The 21270-nt window shown below is 48.5% G+C and overlaps 1 protein-coding gene across 1 annotated transcript in view; it reads right to left on the minus strand.

Moving 5' to 3' along the window:
* Positions 1-1416: 1416 nt before the first annotated feature.
* Positions 1417-21270, minus strand: part of SCAP (SREBF chaperone) — a gene marked incomplete at its 5' end in the record, with an annotated part of 42969 nt that continues 23115 nt past the window's right edge. The window contains 7 exon segments of the mRNA XM_077493597.1: positions 1417-4510; positions 6528-6734; positions 8677-8757; positions 8868-9034; positions 9814-9896; positions 13902-13987; positions 19451-20024. Of these exon segments, the coding sequence (XP_077349723.1) occupies positions 4265-4510; positions 6528-6734; positions 8677-8757; positions 8868-9034; positions 9814-9896; positions 13902-13987; positions 19451-20024 (1444 nt within the window).

Consider the following 21270-nt stretch of genomic DNA (forward strand, 5'->3'; position numbering starts at 1 on the left):
CCCGCCCTGTTCATACAAGCCCTGCACACCACCCCATGAAAATTCTACAGTCTCCCCCCCCCCTAAACTGAATGTGGCACTGGTCAGCTTTTCCTGGGTCGGGAGATGACATTTGGCTGAAAGAAAGGTGGGTAAAAAAAAAAAAAATGACATTCCTTGCTGCCGAGTTGGTTTGAAACATCTCTGCACGTGTAGACCTCCACCCTGCTCGTGCCATAACATTTTTTTTCTGGTTTTAGATGGAGTGGAGAAAGTATAGAACTGGTGTTGGGTTTCATTGGTATCCAGGGCTCCCATTAGAGAGATTTTATCTCACTTCCTGTCCCGGTGACATTTTTTGCAAACGAGTGAAAATGTTCATATCACTTATAAGTGCACGTTAACAGCCATGGGCTCCATTACTAAATCCAGGGAAATTAAGCAAGTGTACACATTTAACCTTTCAAAATTTTCCTTTCTCCTCCTGTTCCCAGAGAGCTCTAGTCAGAGTCTCAACTGTTCTGCCAGCTTATGTTGGGCCAGTGAAAAAAAAAAATGGTGGCTACCTAAAGCGGACAGTCACAGAGTCAAAATTAGGACCTGAAGAGGTGGAGGGTGTCTACTGCCCTGTACAGATTCTGTTCAAGAACTGCAACCAAATAAAGAGTTTTCACTTTCGAAGTGTGAAATGCCCGCATTCTCCACCATTTCCTATAATCACATAGAGGACCAGCAGGAGAAAACACACTTTTATTAGAACTGTCCTACTTTCCATTGCTAATCTGTTGCTTCTGTTTTTTTAAGCCAAGTTAGGGAGATATTTATTTTCTGTGCACCATTTGCACTGTCAAATTGATCCGTTTCTAAGTGCAGTGGCAGCTCAAGGATTGAACTAACCCTAACCCTAGCTGCTGAGTTGGTTTGAAACATCTCTGCACGTGTAGACCTCCACCCTGCTCGTGCCATAACATTTTTTTTCAGGTTTTAGATGGAGTGGGGAAAGTATAGAACTGGTGTTGGGTTTCACTGGTATCCAGGGCTCCATTAGAGAGATTTTATCTCACTTCCTGTCCCGGTGACATTTTATTGCAAAAAGAAAGCCAAAATCTCCAACCGCGGCACATTTTCCAAAATCAAACTGGTAGAAGGGAAGAGCTTTTGTCCTTGTTGCAGGTTTTCCTTCACTTCCTGTCTGGTAAAACTGTTGTTACAACAGGAAGCAAGGAGACGAGCTCATACACAACCATGGTCCCATACTTGACAGTCTTGCATCTCGGCCCTCCAGACTGCCAATACCATTTCCCCGGGCTCACAGCATCAACTTTGAGTTACTGTGCATGTGTAGGGAGGGGACATTTATTTTCAGGGGGATTGGATAGTTCCCGCAAAGTTGGAGGTCATGTCTAGGACCAACAATGATGTCAGCACACCAACAAACTTGGTACAAAGCTCTTCTTTATTACAGAGAAAAATAATTTGACCGTGCAATAAAGAGCTTTGCACTTTGATACAAGGTTGCCTATATGCGAACACCATGTCCTGTCCATGGTATAGATGGTGACCATTAGGGAGGCATTGCAGTAAGCTCTTACTCAGACCGTTGATTCCACCATGGTGAGCAAAAGGAATACACTCCGTTCCAACTGAAACTGGGTTTTATGGGCTGTCCTCCCATATTTACAGTTGGGAGCCTGGACAGGACAAACCAGTGAAAATGTTCATATCACTTATAAGTGCACGTTAACAGCCATGGTCTCCATTACTAAATCCAGGGAAATTAAGCAAGTCTACAGATTTAACCTTTCAAATTTTTCCTTTTTCCTCCTGTTCCCAGAGAGCTCTAGTCAGAGTCTCAACTGTTCTGCCAGCTCATGTTGGGCCAGTGAAAAAATAAAAAATGGCGGCCACCAAAAGCGGACAGTCACAGAGTCAAAAGTAGGACCTGAAGAGGTGGAGGGTGTCTACTGCCCTGTCCTGATTCTGTTCAAGAACTGCAACCAAATGAAGAGTTTTCACTGTCGAAGTGTGAAATGCCCGCATTCTCCACCATTTCCTATAATCACATAGAGGACCAGCAGGAGAAAACACACTTTTATCAGAACTGTCCTACTTTCCGTTGCTTCTGTTTTTTTAAACCAAGTTAGGGAGATATTTATTTTCTGTGCACCATTTGCATTGTCAAATTGATCCATTTCTAAGTGCAGTGGCAGCTCAAGGATTGAACTATAAATAAAGGCAACATTTTTGTTTTAGATTATGATAGTGGTGAAGGGTTAGAATCCCTACCAGGTTTTTATTGCCGTGTCCCCATTAGGGAGATTCACTCTCACCGTGCTGATCACCGATGTCACTGGGAATGAAAGCGAACGGAAATCCTCCAATGGGGGACACTTCCTGTATGAGTCTACATGACAGGAACTGAAGGAAAATCTCTCTAATCAGACAGGCAGCCAAAAAAAAAAAACTGATACTAGTTTAAATCCTCCCCTACTACAAAAACAAAAAACAAAAAAAAAAAAAAAACACACCCCTGCCTTTAGATATACTTTAACTTTCAATTTTAAAGTGAACCACCATGGGCGCGGGTGAAGTGTGAATGGTGCCTTAGTGTCAAAGCTTTCACCCCATTCACACTTGTGTGTGTATGACAAGTCATACCCCACGATTTTCAACGATAACCATTCATATATGTGCGACAAGTCGCAGCGACTTCAACTTTGGTCTGATTTTCAGGCAACTTAAGGGCCATCAACGTCAATATTGACCCTCAAAAGTTGCATGGAAGTTGTACCTGAATGTTTTACGTGCAAAATTAGGGCCCGGCTTTGCAGAGGGAGAACAAGTCACACCCATCCAATGTTGCACTTCAAAGTCGCAGGACGTTGGAGTCGCACAAGCGTAAATGAAGCCTTAGATGTCAAAGCTTAATTGAACAAGCTGAAGTTAGAAGCCGACTGGTTACTATGGACAGCTGCACCAGTTTTAGTACATCTTCTCTCTAGCTACTGCCCCCTTCTGGACTACAGAAATTGTAATTTTGGACGCGCAAGCTGGTGGGTACAGTTCATCCCAAAGGAGGAACAATACAGAACAGCTACATGTAATCTTTGATTTTTTTTTTATTTCCTGAGGGTGACGGCTGTATTTTGCACAGACCTCCCCAAGACCCATTGCTTGTCTGCAGAACACTTGCATATGGTGACACCACCAGAAGAGCGGCAACTACAGACGTCTTTAGCCAACAGCAGCTCAAGAGGACCCGTCAGGACGAAAATGTGGAAACCACCAGTGCTGACTTGTTTTTAATGGTACCTGCTTCGGGTGTCATGTCTATCCCTTCTTAGCGCTACTTACTGTTCTTGGGGGGATGAAGGAAGAATAAAGGATGACAAGCTGGAGCCTCACATTTCTGCCCTGACAGATCCCCCTTAGCGGGGGACAACCTAAAAAGGGAAATTAGGTCAAAGGGCAGGGAGTGAGCCAATCGTATTGCATTAAGAGCACCTGTCTACAGACCACCACCCTGAGAAGAGTATCAGTCTACCTGTCGAAATCTCCTTATCCAGTTCTCTAGTTCCTCCAAGCCTGGAAGCTGCACCGTTATCTGCCTTCAGTCACCGCTCCCTTGCTGCAATACAGCCAAAAAGCTGGCTGGAGCATGTTGGAGTTTCACCGGAACCCGGTGTAGGATTGATCTTGAAGGCTACTACCCGATTGCCATGGCGGACACCACCCTCTTCTCCCATTTCTATAACACTACTGTTACATCATGCCCCCTCTGGCTCCTTCCCTGATCTTTTCTGATGGTTGAGGATCCGATATCGTGATGGTAGCATGAAGCACGTTCGTTCTCCTCATAATTGTGAAATTAAGTGCTTTAGTATGCTCTGTATCATTATACAAGTGCAGCATGATCGGTTCAAGTGCCCCCCCCCCCCCCATATATATCGGCATCACGGGTGATACTAAAGTACAGAGCTCGCAGTCTGGGACATTCTGTGTGATGGCATAGGGCTGCGGATTCACCACAAATCATTTTTTTTTCTGCCTTTTCCTGGTCACCACAAACCTGCCTCGCAGCAGAAAAATAAAAATCTATCATGAAACGGCGAAGGTGAGACAGGTTGGCGCCGTAACCTGGAAAACCGGAAAAAAATAAAAAAAATAAAAAAATCGCACAATTCCATTGGAAGTATAGTGAGAACGTTTATGTCGTCGCCTGTCAGATTAACCCCTTGTGGATTAAATCCTGGCTTCCCAACAGTCCTTGGTCGGCCTGTCCTTCTCAGTCCAGCTTTTCCAGCACAGATGGGACATAGACCAGGCTCAGCTCGCTGCCGAAGTCGCAGATGATCGCCGCATTGTCCAGAACCAGGATCTGGCGGGCCGGCTGGGCCTCCTCGCACTTCCCCAGGTAAACTGTCTGTAGGAGATCGCCGTAGCCGATATCCCAGAAGGACACGCAGCCCTGCCCGCCCGTCACCAGCAGGTTGTCAGAGATGAGGCCTAAGCTGGAACCGCAGCCCAAATCCTGCAGAGAGATAAGAGAATTTGTCATATGACATCCTATGATGGTACATTTTCATTTTAGACAATTGTGCTCTTCCACCCTTGTGGTAACAGTTTGGAGAAGACCCTTTTCTGCTTCGCCAACCCACCCCCCACACCCCCGTGTACCAAGGCAGCTCCATAAAGACATGGCGTTACCAGTTTGGTGTGGAGAAACTCAAGTGTCTTGCACAGAGCCCCGACCTCAACCCTAATGGACGTCTTTGGGATGAATTGGAATGCAAATTGTGAGCCAAGGCTTTTTTTTGGTGCCCAGTGTAAGCCAGGTATTTTTTTTGCTGCCCAATATGTGAGCCAGGTCTTTTTTTGCATGCCTAATGTGAGGCACAACATAAGCCAGGTCTTGTTTTTTGTATCCAATGTGAGTGAGGCCCAACATGTGAGCCAGGTATTTTTTTTTTTATTTGGTGCCCAATGTGAGGCATGAGTCAGTTCTTTTATTTTGGTGCCCAATGTGGGGCACATGTGAGCCAAGCCCTTTTAATGCACTCTTCTACATGTTTCGCCACAGGATACTAACAAAATTACAAAGGTATACAAGAAAAGATGCATCAAACCGAGAGAGAGAACACTCACCCACATCCAACTCCACAACCAGATCCACACAATTTCCCAGAGGCACTTTTCTGGTGTGGATCTGGTTGTGGAGTAGATGGTCAATATGTGGGTGGGTTTTCTATCCCTCCATTTGATGCATCTATTCAAATTATTAATGTTATGTACCTTATTTGTATATATCCCATATACATACTTCCTGAAGAAGCCATGAGGCAAAACTTGTTAATACCATAACAATTAGAGGATGTTCTCAAATACGGTTTTGCGAAACTCATTATGGATTTCCCCCCCCCCCCAATAGTTTTTATTGCAGTTTTGCAGAAAATAACAATATGTAGTGAACATTGTCATACATCTAGATTACGTACTGCGAGGTTCGCTATGCAAATATGTACGACTTAGTAGAATACAAACACTTGTAAACAAGTTCAACAGTAAAGCACGTTATGGATGCTACTGATAGGGTTAAGAGTGCCGTCTGTCAACACTCATTATGGATTTTAATATAGATTTGTAATAAATTTTATTGAGATTTAATAACATCCTGTCATTGTTATGATGGTATTAACAAGTTCCTCTAATTCCATTCTCTTCTACATGTTTCGCCGCATGGCTTCTTCAGGAAGTATGCATACAGGATACTACAAAAATATAAAAGTATACAAATAAGGTACAGAACACTAATTTGAAATAGATGTATCTAATGGAGAGATAGAAAACCCACCCACATATGGACCATCCACACTCCACAACAGATCCACATAATTTTCCAGTGGCGCTTCTCTGCTGTGGATTTGATTGTGGAGTGGATGGTCCATATGTGGTTGGGTTTTCTCTCTCTCCATTTGATGCATCTATTCCAAATTCGTGTTCTGTACCTTATCTGTATACTTTTGTATTTTTGTTAGTATCCTATAATGTATACTTCCTGAAGAAGCCATGAGGCAAAACATGTAGAAGAGAATGCATGAGAGGACCTTGTTAATACCATAACAATTACAGAGGATGTTATCAAATACAATTTTATCGGTTTACTGGCATTCGGACTTTAGAGGAGCCAGACTGTGGGCCATCGGGAATACAAAATGTCCTAGTGTCAGCAGGAGTAAATAATCCCCCATCATTGGCATCAGCAGGATGAAATGTGCCTCATTGTTGGTGTCATTGGGAGGAATTGGGCCCGATCATTGGTGCCACTGGGCCCCATCTCTGGTGTCACTGGGCCCCATCTCTGGTGTCACTGGGCCCCATCTCTGGTGTCACTGGGCCCCATCTCTGGTGTCACTGGGAGGAATTGTGCCCTTCATTGTTGTCAGTAATTAAAATAGAACCCCAAGGGTCAGATACAAGAAAAGGGCGGGATCTGGCTCCTGGACCGTAGGTTGGTGACCACTGCTCTAGACTATCCCCCGTCTGCTTACCTGCTGTATGGAGTACAGTTTGATGGCGGTGCTGCGGTCCCATATGCTGATGACGTCATCTAGGCCGCTGCTGATCACGTACGACGTCGTGCAGATGAGGGAAGTGATGTCACCGCGATGACCGTGCATGAGACTGACTCGACTACCCGTCAGGACGTCCCACAGGCAGATGGCTCCATCCTGCCCCCCGCTGGCCAGAACCATTGTCTGCAGGCAGAGCAGAAGACACAAAGTGGATTAATATCTACAGAATCACAATGGAAATCAACTGATGGATTCTTAATAACAAAGCGGAACTCCGGCTGGTAAGGAAGCCGGTCTCTTCGTTTAAGATGCATTGTCACCGTTACACAGGTTTCTGATGGAGACTACAAGTGGTAATTTTAGCAAACATTACATAGACAAGGGGTCCGCTGTTGTCACCATCAGGAAACCCGCCCCAGGAAATGCCATGCAGATGGGTAGAGGCTGCAAAGATGCTGTGTGAGATTGGCTGCACTGAGATGCAACAAAAGTTGAACCAATTATTTTAAAAATGACAATTGTTTATAGTACACAGAGCAAACTAAAAGCACCAATTAGGATCAGCCTGGAAACTCTGAGATTGTTCTGCACCTGTGATACTGGGTGGTGGGGCGACTGATTGTCTTCCAGTGATCCTGAATGGTGGGGCAATTGGTGGCCTCCCAGTGGCCCCGGATGGTGGGGCGATTGGTGGCTTCCCAGTGGTCCTGGATGGTGGGGTGATTGGTGGCCTCCCAGTGGTCCCGGATGGTGGGTTGATTGGTGGCTTCCCAGTGGTCCCGGATGGTGGGGTGATTGGTGGCCTCCCAGTGGTCCCGGATGGTGGGGTTATTGGTGGCCTCCCAGTGGCCCCAGATGGTGGGGTGATTGGTGACCTCCCAGTGGTCCCGGATGGTGGCCTCCCAGTGGCCCCGGATGGTGGGGCGATTGGTGGCTTCCCAGTGGTCCCGGATGGTGGAGTGATTGGTGGCCTCCCAGGGGCTCTGGGCAGTGGGGTGATTGGTGGCCTTCCAGCGATTGTGGGTGGTGGGGTGCATAGTGGCCCCCAGTGATCCCGGATGGTGGGGTGATTGGCAACCTCTCAGTGTTCATGGATGGTGGGGCGATTGGTGGCTTCCCAGTGGTCCCGGATGGTGGGGTGATTGGTGGCCTCCCAGTGGTCCCGGATGGTGGGGTTATTGGTGGCCTCCCAGTGGCCCCAGATGGTGGGGTGATTGGTGACCTCCCAGTGGTCCCGGATGGTGGGGTTATTGGTGGCCTCCCAGTGGCCCCGGATGGTGGGGCGATTGGTGGCTTCCCAGTGGTCCCGGATGGTGGGGTGATTGGTGGCCTCCCAGGGGCTCTGGGCAGTGGGGTGCATAGTGGCCCCCAGTGGTCCCGGATGGTGGAGTGATTGGTGGCCTCCCAGTGGTGCAGGGTTAAGGGGTGTGGTGACTGGCAGCCTCCCAGTGGCCCCTTTGCAGTGGGACGACTGGTGGACTTCCAGTAGTCATGGGCAGTGGGGTGACTGGTGGCCTCCCTGTGATGCAGGATTAAGGGGTGGGGTGACCGGTGGCCTTCCAGTAGTTCTGGGTGGTGGGGTAAATGGCTGCCTCTCCGTGGTCCTGGATGGTGAGGTGATCGGCGACCTCCCAGTGGTCCTGGGTAGTGGGGGTGTTTTGTGGTCTCCCAGTGGTCCTGGGTAGTGGGGGCGATTTGTGGTCTCCCAGTGGTCCTGGGTAGTGGGGGTGTTTTGTGGTCTCCCAGTGGTCCTGGGTGATGGCAATGGGTGATTGGTGGCCTCCCAGTGGTTGTGGGCAATGAGGTTGGGTGATCGGTGGCCTCCCAGTGGATATGAGCGGTGCAGGTGGGGCATTTGGGACTTCGGCTTAACTACAGGCCCCATTTTTCTCCCCGCTCTACTTGAGCAGAGTGATATATGTGCCCGATATCAGCAAGTATAGGTCCCAAATCTGGAATCAGGAAATTTCTGCACAGAGACAAACATAAAAAAGAGAGAAATGTAGCAGTGAAATGGGGCAAAGGGAGGCCAGATACAGGCAATGATTTTGCCAATCCGGTAAATGAGGGTATATGGCAATTATTGCCTTCAGACACAGCTTTCAGCCAATCGGGTGACTCTCACCTCATCAATGTAAATGGCGGTAATACCTCCCGAGTGACCCTGCAGTGTGAACAAGCAGCACGCGTCATCCAGACGGTAAACCTAGAGAACAAAAGGAAGAGCGGTTACAACTTTCACCGGCTGGGACTGAAGCCCAACTCCAACCAAATCTTTCATCCTCAGATCACAGGTACTGCTAGCACTGGACTTACCCGAAGCGTGTGATCCTGGCTTCCAGTCACTAATCGGCCAGCCGCAGCTTTCAGCACTGTGATTGGCTTCTGGTGGGCACAGGACACTGTGTGGGTCAGCTGACACCGTATGATGTCATCATTACAGTACAATGGGGAGCTGGGGATTGAGGTGCGATTCGGCGTCCCTGTAAAGGAAGGAAGTTCGAGATAAATAAACCAGAGGCTCTGGATGGACAGTTGGATAAATGGTTCTATATTTAGGATGTATCCGGTCTATAAACCAGAGGCTCTGGATGGACAGTTGAATAAATGGTTCTATATTTAGAATGTATCCGGTCTATAAACCAGAGGCTCTGGATGGACAGTTGGATACATGGTTCTATATTTAGAATGTATCCGGTCTACAAACCAGAGGCTCTGGATGGACAGTTGGATAAATGGTTATTTATTTACGATGTTTCTGGTCTATAAACCAGAGGCTCTGGATGGACAGTTGGATAAATGGTTCTATATTTAGGATGTTTCTGGTCTATAAACCAGAGGCTCTGGAGGAACAGTTGGATAAATGTCTCTATATTTAGGATGTATCCGGTCTATAAACCAGAGGCTCTGGATGGACAGTTGGATAAATGGTTCTATATTTAGGATGTTTCTGGTCTATAAACCAGAGGCTCTGGATGGACAGTTGGATAAATGGTTCTATATTTAGGATGTATCCGGTCTATAAACCAGAGGCTCTGGATGGACAGTTGGATAAATGGTTCTACACGGTAATGATTTGCATCTTCCTTGCCCAATATTACTATATGAGCATTAAGTGACTTTTTCTGCATTTATCGGAAGGTGTTGACATGGAAACGGTTTTCGTTTTTAGCAGGTTGTGCTGTATTTTAGTGGTGGGATTTTTGGTTCCCCTCGTCCCCGACGGGTCACCAAGTCCTGGTTGACCAGTAGATGATCTCACCTCTAAACTGCAACTGGCTGGTGGATTTATGAGATTCCAGGCAGAAGAAGTCCAGAGAGCCGTTCAGTCGGGCCGCCACGATCCTGCGAGATACAGACAGAGCATAGTTTAGTGTAAAGGCTCTTGACTTCCTGTCCAGCTCAGTCCAGGGGAACCAAATTTTACTTGCATTATTAATCACCTGAACAACAAAGGTTTTTTTTTTTGTACTCTTCATAAAATGAGATTCTTGGAGTCCATTGAGGGATACAGGAAGTCTTTAATCTTCCGAGTTACAATTGTGTCTATAGGAGGATTGGACACTGGCAAACAAACAAAAAAAAACTGTAGGCCTGCTTTAAGGGCCGGTTCACACTGCGGGCGATGCGAGGCGACACCGACTTGCCTCGCCGCGACCTCAGCGGCGATTTGCAAATGACTTCTGTATAGAAGTCAATGCAAGTCGCCCCGAGGTCGCCCAGAAGTAGTACAGGAACCTTTTTTCTGAGTCGGAGCGACTCGAGTCGCTCCTCTCAGAACGGTTCCATTGTACAGAACGGGGGCGACTTGTCAGATCGCGGCGAGGCAAGTCGTGTCGCCTCGCATCGCCGCAGTGTGAACCGGCCCTTAAGATAACCACTCAGACTTCCAGCTTGCCTCAGTTTTGTATGAAAATAGTACCAAGAGAGCATGATCACACACACAGACCTGTGTCCCCCAATGGACTCCAAGACGAGGGTTTTACGGAGAGTACAAAAATACTTTCACTTCTCATCCATTGAGGGGCCGAGGAGAGCTGAGGATAGCCTGAAGCTCGAAGAGCTGCCTGAAGGACCTTATGCTCCAAGCTGGCATAAGATGAGGTGGAGCGTTCACCTGGTAGAACGTTGAGAATGTGTGAATGGAAGACCGGTTGGCAACGTTGCAAAATCAAGTTAACGCCTGGTGCTGAAAAGCCCCAGAAAACGCTCATCAGTGGCGTCACTAGGGTTGGTGTCACCCCCCCCCCCCACCAACTATAGTCCCCCCTCAGTACAGACCCCCCTCCACTAACTACTGACCCTCCTCCCACAGTATAGATCCTCCTCCCTCAATACAGACCACTCTCCATCAATATATAGACCCCCCTCCCTCAGTATAAACCTCCCCTCTCAGTTCAGGCACCCCTTCAGTGCAGACCCACCATCAGTACAGACACCCCCACCTTGGTGCAGACCCCCCATCGGTACAGACACCCCCACCTCAGTACAGACACCCCCAGCATTACAGACACCCCCCTCAGTGCAGACCCCCTCAGTACAGACACCCCTCAGTACAGACCCCCTAGCAGTACAGACATCCGCCCAGTGCAGACACCCCCAGCAGTACAGACACCCCCCCCCCTTACATACCTCAGATCAGCAGACAATCATACACACACACACACACACACACACACACACAGCGGTGTGTGTACCTCGAGCTCGGCTCCTCCTCTGTGGATGTAAACAGAGAGGAGGGGGAGGCGGCTTTTTCCCGCTCCACGCTGAGGGACACAGCCGCGGGACAGTGCAGCGGGCGTTGTTAGCTGTGGCGCTACCCACGGGTGTCACCCCTCTGGGGGGTGTCACCTGGGTGCGGCCCGTACCCCCCCACACCCACCTAGCAATGCCACTGGCACGTATAGTTTTAGTAAAGTGTGTCTTCACAGGAAACTGTGGACCCCGATCCTGGAGACCATAAGCCCGAATGATTGCCCGCCTGACCTACCTAGAAATGGTGGAATGAAAAGCATGCAGAAAAAAATGCAGTAGCTGAGAGAGGCTCACAGCCTGAACCACTTTCAGAAAATGGAGGGACTTTGGGTGAACGGAAGCTGGACACAGAAGAATGATGTCCTGGTTCAAGTGAAAAGCCAAATACTACCATATGCAAGAAAGGACAACCACGATTCCAAAGATGGATTCCCGAGCCACCAAGCCGGGAACAACCTAGCCCTTAGTGACAAACGAATGAGTCTGTCTGGAGATCGAAGTGACTCGTCCCACAACGACAGAATGTTGCGTTGTATAGGTCTCGAGTGAAACTGGGAAAATGGGACTCCCTCAAAAGGAGGCTACTTTCAGGCCCAAGACTCTCATGCAAAATCAGAGTCGGCTGGTTCCTGGATTGCAGAGCTCCGATCCGAGACTAGAGAGTTTGATGTTTTGCCCGTGGAAGGAACACTCTGGCCTTGAATTGTGTTCAGCACTATACATACTGTAAACCGCGATCTGTTCCAGCAAATAACGACTGGATGGTCAAAGCCATGATGTCCAACAGAGCCAATGCTGAGCGTTCCCTCAAAAAGAGACAAGCTATCCTACAACGGGATGCTAGGATAGTGCAGCAGGGATAATACTGGGGCTAGCTTGTTGGTAAATACCCAAGATGCAGATAAAAGGCTGAAGGGCAGGGCCACAAACTGGTAGTGTGGGAGCCCCACAGTAAAGTCCATATAGGCGCTTCAATAAAAACCATCGGGCATTGGGCCCGTGTGTATGTTGGTCTGGCCGGCTTCTGTAAGACGAGCATGCTGGAAAACCAGCAGTCAACCGACTCCCAATCAGCATTTTCCACCAATGGCGGAGAGCGCTGAACGAAATGTGCTGGCGGGAGTGGGGGGTGCTGTCCCCTTCAGAGCACAATAGCTCAGCAAGGGAGATCACGATACTAACTTTGCATAGTTAGTACAGCAGCTCCGACCGGCGCTGGCAGAGAGTTTTTTTTTCGTTCAACTTGCTGAGCGAAAAAAACAAAAACAAACTTGTAGTGTGTACCCGGTATAAAGCACTGGAAGCATTTAAAGAGGAAGTAAACCCTGATGAGTTTACTTCCTCTTTCATTCCCTGCAAAGGTAAAGCGTAATGGACTACTATGCATCGCATCGCATCGCATCACATAGTAGTCCATTATGTGTCACTTACCTGACACAGGAGCCAGCGAAGTCACGGCTGCCCCCTGTAGTCCATCTTCTCGGTGGGTCTCGCCGCTCCGCCGCTGTCATTCGGCGAAGCCGTGACGACGTCACTCCCACGCATGCGCACGGGAGCCGCCACTCGCGGCATATCGCCGTTGACCGCGGCGCGCTCAGTGCGCCTGCGCACCGCTGTCTACTGTGCATGCGCCATAGACAGCGACGCCTGTCTTTCGGCAAATATCTCCTAAACCTTGTAGGTTTAGGAGATATTTCTTGGACCTACAAGTAAGCCTTAATCTAGGCTTACCTGCAGGTCAAAGTGTGTTGTAAAGGTTTACAACCACTTTAAGCGCTGGAAAGATGGGGACATGTCCGCTTAAGGGCCACAGAAGCCTCAGTCTTCCTGATGAAGTGAGGCCATGACATATTTGGTGGATTCCAAGTAGAAGGCTCAAATGAAGACATTCAGAACTTTGAGATCCAAGACATATCCCAAGAACAGTTCTACCAGAGGAACTGGAGTGATGACCCCGGAAGAACCAAGAGGTCTGTTCTCTAGGCTTCTTCTGCTGAGGAACATGGGTGCTCTTGCCATAAGAACATAAAAACTGGCACATGGCATTCCTCATTCATATGCTTGATCCATAGAACAGCTTCACCAGCGAACTTGTTTCAGTCAACTAGCAGCCTTTATCATGTGTGCTCTTGCCACCAGCAGCATCCTTGATAGCAGTACATATATGTACGGACATGAGCCATGTGCGAGAGATGAGACGGGAGACATTCAGCTGACCGAAACGTAAAGTTACAACTATCTGTTCCATCGGAAGCACAGGTTGCAGATCTTGCCCTTTTTGCTCCCCCCCTTGCCTCTTCTGCCTAGCTCTTAGCTCAGCCACCAGGTCACTTCTTCATAGTAACGAAGAGTAAGAAATAGGAGCCCATTATGAACGGCCAGATTTTTCAGGAAACTTGCATTATGCGGTTTTTCATTTTGTTTGGAGAGACACTAAGAAAAAAAATCTCCAAATCATCTGCTATAATTGAGTTGAGTTACGTACGATGTCACAAGTATTTTTGTAGTAACGAACGATAGACAGCAGCCGGTTGGACAACAACTTGTATTCTTGGTGTGTACACATTGTACTGCAAAGATGGGCCACCTACATACCGGTGATTTAAGAAAACCAGCGCAGTTATCCCGCTCTGGCCATCGTTGTTGCTGCAGCGCAGGCGGCCTTCTATAGCGTCCCAGACCTGGGGAGAGACAGAACATTAGACGAGCCAGGTTCAGAATAATGCAATACCAACAAGTGCTATATATATATATATATATATATATATATATATATATATATATATACACAGTGGTGTGAAAAAGTGTTTGCCCCCTTCCTCATTTCCTGTTCCTTTGCATGTTTGTCACACTTAAGTGTTTCGGAACATCAAACCAATTTAAACAATAGTCAAGGACAACACAAGTAAACACAAAATGCAATTTGTAAATGAAGGTGTTTATTATTAAGTCTGGGTTCACACTGCTGCGGGGGGAGATCCGAATGTGATTCGCACCGCAAATCACATCCGATCTCCGTAGCGATGCAAGTTCAGCCATACAGATAGTATGGCTGAATTCGCAGCGCTCCCGCAGCAAACTCGCACGGGACCCTTTTTTTGGTCCGCAACAGAATCGGATCGCATGGGGGTTCACACCATGCGATCCGATTCCTGTGCAAGTCGGCAGATCGCACTGCGATATGCGGACGGATCTGGGGGTGTCATTAACATAACATTGACACTCCCAGCCGTCTGCATAGGGCAGTGTGAACTGCCGGCGGGAGTAATGCGATGCGGGAAAACGCCGCGGATTCGCGGCGTTCCCGCATTGCAGCGGTGTGAACCCGGCCTAAAGGTGAAAAAAAATCCAAACCATCATGGCCCTGTGTGAAAAAGTGATTGCCCCCCTTGTTAAAACATACTATAACTGTGGTTGTCCACACCTGAGTTCAATTTCTCTAGCCACACCCAGGCCTGATTATTGCCACACCTGTTCACAATCAAGGCATCACTTAAATAGGAGCTGCTTGACACAGTAAGGTCCACCAGAAGATCCTTAAAAGCTACACATCATGCCGAGACCCAAAGAAATTCAGGAACAATTGAGAAAGAAAGTAATTGAGATCTATCAGTCTGGAAAGGGTTATAAAGCCATTTCCAAAGCTTTGGGAATCCAGCGAACCACAGTGAGAGCCATTATCCACAAATGGCGAAGACATGGAACAGTGGTGAACCTTCCCAGGAGTGGCCGGCCGCCCAAAATTACCCCAAGAGCGCAGCGACGACTCATCCAAGAGGTCACAAAAGACCCCACAACAACGTCCAAGGAACTGCAGGCCTCACTTGCCTCAGTTAAGGTCAGCGTTCATGCCTCCACCATCAGGAAAAGACTGGGCAAAAATGGCCTGCATGGCAGAGTTCCAAGGAGAAAACCACTGCTGAGCAAAAAGAACATCAAAGCTCGTCTCAATTTCTCCACAACACATCTTGATGATCCCCAAGACTTTTGGGACAACATTCTGTGGACCGATGAGACAAAAGTGGAACTCTTTGGAAGGTGTGTGTCCAAGTATATCTGGCGTAGAAGGAACACTGCATTTCATAAAAAGAACATTATACCAACAGTAAAATATGGTGGTGGTAGTGTGATGGTCTGGGGCTGTTTTGCTGCTTCAGGACCTGGAAGACTTGCCGTGATAAAAGGAACTATGAATTCTGCTGTCTACCAAGAGATCCTGAAGGAGAATGTCCGACCATCTGTTCGTGTACTCAAGCTGAAACCAACTTGGGTTCTGCAGCAGGACAATGATCCTAAACACACCAGCAAGTCCACCACCGAATGGCTGAAGAAAAACAAAATGAAGACTTTGGAGTGGCCTAGCCAAAGTCCTGACCTGAATCCTATTGAGATGTTGTGGTATGACCTTAAAAAGGCCGTTCATGCTCGAAAACCCTCTAATGTAACTGAATTAGGACAATTCTGCAAAGATGAGTGGAACAAAATTCCTCCAGGACGCTGTAAAAGCCTCATTGCATGTTATTGCAAACGCTTGGTTGCAGTTGTTGCTGCTAAGGGTGGCCCAACCAGTTATTAGGTTTAGGGGGCAATCACTTTTTCACACAGAGCCATGATGGTTTGGATTTTTTTTTCACCTTTAATAATAAACACCTTCATTTACAAATTGCATTTACTTGTGTTGTCCTTGACTATTGTTTAAATTGGTTTGATGTTCCGAAACACTTAAGTGTGACAAACATGCAAAGGAACAGGAAATGAGGAAGGGGGCAAACACTTTTTTACACCACTGTGTATATATATATATATATATATATATATATATATATATATATATATATATATATATATATATATATATATATATAGGGAGGAATTAATTACACTGCACCAGTATTGGGGGGGGGTTTGTAGAGGATGCCTCTGCTCACTGGGGGATATAAATGTAGATGTGACACTGAAAGAAGCTTAAACTCCTGCGGCCCTTTGCACCTCCTGGGTTGCCCTCAGGGTCCCAGCAGATCGGGATCTCTAGTAGTCTCATGTAATGTATTAACTCCTTTCTATGACCAGCTTCTGTAGTATGTTCCTAGCCTAGGATCATCTCCTATAGCACGTCCCCAATCTGACCAGCTACAGTAGCATGTCGCCGTGTCTAAGAGTATCTCCTGTAGCATGTCCCCAGTCTATGGCCACCACCTGTAGCATGTCTCCCAGTCTATGGCCACCACCTGTAGCATGTCCCCCAGTCTATTGCCACCACCTGTAGCATGTCCCCCAGTCTATTGCCACCACCTGTAGCATGTCCCCCAGTCTATGGCCACCACCTGTAGCATGTCCCCCAGTCTATGGCCACCACCTGTAGCATGTCCCCCAGTCTACGGCCACCACCTGTAGCATGTCCCCCAGTCTATTGCCACCACCTGTAGCATGTCCCCCAGTCTATTGCCACCACCTGTAGCATGTCCCCCAGTCTATTGCCACCACCTGTAGCATGTCACCCAGTCTATGGCCATCACCTGTAGCATGTCCCCCAGTCTATGGCCATCACCTGTAGCATGTCCCCCAGTCTATGGCCATCACCTGTAGCATGTCCCCCAGTCTATGGCCATCACCTGTAGCATGTCCACAGTCCAGTGTTTCTCAACCCCAGTCCAACAGGTCATGTTTTCACCCTTTCCATTATTTTGCACAATTAATTTTCACTGCCTTAGTAATTACCAAAGCTGTTTAATCTGAGGGAAATCCTGAAAACATGACCTGTTGGGGGGTCCTGAGGACTGGAGTTGAGAAACCCTGTCGCCGGTCTCTGGACAGCTCCCGACGCCTGTCGCCGGTCTCTGGACAGCTCCCGACGCCTGTCGCCGGTCTATGACCTTTTCCTGAAGAATATCCGCAGTCTGACCATCACCTGTATTATGCTCCCAGTCTGACCATCACCTGTAGCCTGTCCCCAGTCTAACCATCACCTGTATTATGTCCCCAGTCTGACCATCACCTGTATTATGTCCCCAGTCTGACCATCACCTGTATTATGTCCCCAGTCTGACCATCACCTGTATTATGTCCCCAGTCTGACCATCACCTGTATTATGTCCCCAGTCTGACCATCACCTGTATTATGTCCCCAGTCTGACCATCACCTGTATTATGTCCCCAGTCTGACCATCACCTGTATTATGTCCCCAGTCTGACCGTGTCCTGTAGCATGTCCCCAGTCTGACTATCTTCTGTATTATGTCCCCAGTCTGACCATCACCTGTAGCCTGTCCCCAGTCTGACCATCACCTGTAGCCTGTCCCCAATCTGACCATCTCCTGTAGCCTGTCCCCAATCTGACCATCTCCTGTAGCCTGTCCCCAATCTGACCATCTCCTGTAGCCTGTCCCCAGTCTGATCATCTCCTGTAACCTGTCCCCAGTCTGATCATCTCCTGTATTATGTCCCCAGTCTGACCATCACCTGTAGCCTGTCCCCAGTCTGATCATCTCCTGTAGCCTGTCCCCAATCTGACCATCTCCTGTAGCCTGTCCCCAGTCTGACCATCACCTGTAGCCTGCCCACAGTCTGACCATGTCTTGTAGCCTGTCCCCAGTCTGACCATCACCTGTAGCCTGTCCCCAATCTGACCATCTCCTGTAGCCTGTCCCCAGTCTGACCATCACCTGTAGCCTGCCCACAGTCTGACCATGTCTTGTAGCATGTCCCAAGTCTGACCATTTCTGTATTATGTCCCCAGTCTGACCATCTTCTGTATTATGTCCCCAGTCTGACCATCCCCTGTAGCCTGTCCCCAATCTGACCATCTCCTGTAGCCTGTCCCCAGTCTGATCATCTCCTGTACCATGTCCCCAGTCTGACCATCTCCTGTAGCCTGTCCCCAGTCTGACCATCTCCTGTAGCCTGTCCCCAGTCTGACCATCTCCTGTAGCCTGTCCCCAGTCTGACCATCTCCTGTAGCCTGTCCCCAGTCTGACCATCTCCTGTACCATGTCCCCAGTCTGACCATCTCCTGTAGCCTGTCCCCAGTCTGACCATCTCCTGTACCATGTCCCCAGTCTGACCATCTCCTGTACCATGTCCCCAGTCTGACCATCTCCTGTAGCCTGTCCCCAGTCTGACCATCTCCTGTAGCCTGTCCCCAGTCTGACCATCTCCTGTACCATGTCCCCAGTCTGACCATCTCCTGTAGCCTGTCTCCAGTCTGACCATCACCTGTATTATGTCCCCAGTCTGACCATCTCCTGTAGCATGTCCCCAGTCTGATCATCTCCTGTAACCTGTCCCCAGTCTGATCATCTCCTGTATTATGTCCCCAGTCTGACCATCCCCTGTAGCCTGTCCCCAGTCTGATCATCTCCTGTAACCTGTCCCCAGTCTGATCATCTCCTGTAACCTGTCCCCAGTCTGATCATCTCCTGTATTATGTCCCCAGTCTCTGACCATCTCCAGCAACATGTCCCCAGTTTTTGGCTTTCATGTAGCATACCCCCAGTCTCGGACCAGGTATGTATACTCAATTATTCTTTACAGGGATAGGTTAGTGTTAGATCCGTGGTGGCTATAGATGCAGGGATTTTAGTTTTTGCATAGACTTCCACTTTAAGGTTGCCAACCACCTGAATTGCCTGAACTGCAGTCTAGCCAGGGGCCAAAGAATCACTGAGTATAGTCAGGGGAGCAAAGCCGACATTCTGGCACCGGGGGGCTTAATTTCCTCATATCACATCTTATGCAAAATCCAGGAGGTGAGATCTCCCACTATAGTTCCTGGATCTGTTCCCATCCACCTTGGATTCTGACTGGTCCGGCTTATCTTGGGGTGCTTCCGCTCCTCTGGCATGCTACATGGTATTAAATGCAAATCTGCAGGAAGGGGGAGGGGGGCATTCACTGTGCAATCACAGGATGTCCACTAGAGAGGCAAGAAACTGCCATGAGAGCTAATGCTGTGATATCAGTTTTGGGTAGAGAGACCCTTTAGTTTCACATATATAAAGATAGCAGCCATTGAAATGATGTACAGAGAGCAGGCAGTTATCTTTCACAGTGATGCATATGGTGAATTGATCAGCAATTGCCAGCAGCACAAAACCAATCACAAATTGTGTACTATTACATGACATGAACCGGACCCCTTCTCTTACCTCCAGACCTCCACTACTCCGGCCAGCAACAATCAAGTTACCCTGGAGCCCCAGACTCCACACCGCGCTGTCAAACTCTTCAGTCCAGCTGGAGACGGGGGAGGAGGTCCCATTACAGAATGTAAGCTCTTCAGCCGAGCTTTTCCTCCTAAAAGAGTTGCAGCTTGCCTCTGATCGGCTTCCAGGGGACCTGCTCCGTCCTGACGTCACCGGGCACTGCCCGTACGGAGCAGGCGAGAATACCGGCGGATACGTGGCCATGCTGGAGGCACTTTGTTCCTCATAGGCTCGCTGAACCAAACTGCTGAAATCGTAACCGCCATTGTCCACCTCCTGCTTCACCTGCACAGGCTGCTGACCGTTGTCCGGCTCCTGCTGCACCTGCTCCGAGAAGTTCGTATCAATGAGGTTGGACAGGTCCGGCTGGTCATAGAAGACAGGTGGCTTGGAGGGGGTCATGTGACGCTTCAGAAGGTAACCGTTTTCCACCGAGTCCTCAAGGTTGTATTTACAGTCCGAGATCTGGTCCCAGGAGTCCTGATATTCAAAGATCCCGCTGCTTTCCCTGCGAAGCCTGGACAAGGGAGACAGATAATGAAGAGGCACATGAGACAGCTGACCACTGCTAGAACAGAGCATATCTAGAGGTACTAAATTCTATTGTTACACAATCAATATAATGATAGATCATCAATACAGGAAGTCAAGGGTCTGATCATATAATGTAACAAAATACCACCGCACAATATGGACATTCCTTCCACTGTACAGAGGGCTGTTAGTTCTTGTTCCAAACAGGCATACTACAGCATACATACAATGTAAGAGCCGTTTTCCCCACATGGGGATGCACAGATGTTCCATGCATTCCTTTAGTGGCAAAGATTTGTGCTGGGGGGGGGATTATTGCATTGTTGGGAGAGAATTTTGGCTTGCATAAGGAAATGTATGCTTAAGGGGTGAACATGCTGATCGGTGCTTTATTTTCTTTTTCTTTTTTTTGAGGGGGGAGGGATTCATGCTGAGACATGAATTGAGGGCACGCAACAGATCTCCTCCTCCCCTCACAGCTCATAGCCAAGATCAGATTTCCTTACAGACACCACCTCAATCTGCACCGATGTGTAGCCGGCATTGTTGTTACAGTTCTGACCTGTGAAATTCTGAACCGGAATGGCAGCTGCAGCAGGCAATGTGCAGATGGAGGCTGTGTCTGTAAGGGAATCTGATCCTCTCTCTATGTGCTGTGTGAGGTGGAGGAGCTCTGAGTGTCCAGGCTGTGTGCAGGGTGGGGATGGGAGGAGGAGATCCGCTGAGTGCTCTGCCAGCAGTGACCCTTCTCTGCTGACCCGATAACCCCTTTTCTCCACCCTGCTGACCCCTTTCATATGCTCTGTTGATCCTTGTCCTCTGGTCTGCTGACCTCTTGTACGCTGCCCCAGTGACCTCTTGTACGCTGCCCTAATGAACTCTTGTACGCTGCCCTAGTGAACTCTTGTACAATGCCCTAATGAACTCTTGTACGCTGCCCTCGTGAACTCTTGTACGCTGCCCTCGTGAACTCTTGTACGCTGCCCTCGTGAACTCTTGTACGCTGCCCTCGTGAACTCTTGTACGCTGCCCCAGTGAACTCTTGTACGCTGCCCTCGTGAACTCTTGTACGCTGCCCTCGTGAACTCTTGTACGCTGCCCTCGTGAACTCTTGTACGCTGCCCTCGTGAACTCTTGTACGCTGCCCTCGTGAACTCTTGTACGCTGCCCTCGTGAACTCTTGTACGCTGCCCTCGTGAACTCTTGTACGCTGCCCTCGTGAACTCTTG

The sequence above is a fragment of the Lithobates pipiens genome, unplaced genomic scaffold (assembly GCF_037356315.1).
Source record: "Lithobates pipiens isolate NorthernLeopardFrog02 unplaced genomic scaffold, aLitPip1_a1.2 Scaffold_19, whole genome shotgun sequence".
Lineage (NCBI taxonomy): Eukaryota > Metazoa > Chordata > Amphibia > Anura > Ranidae > Lithobates > Lithobates pipiens.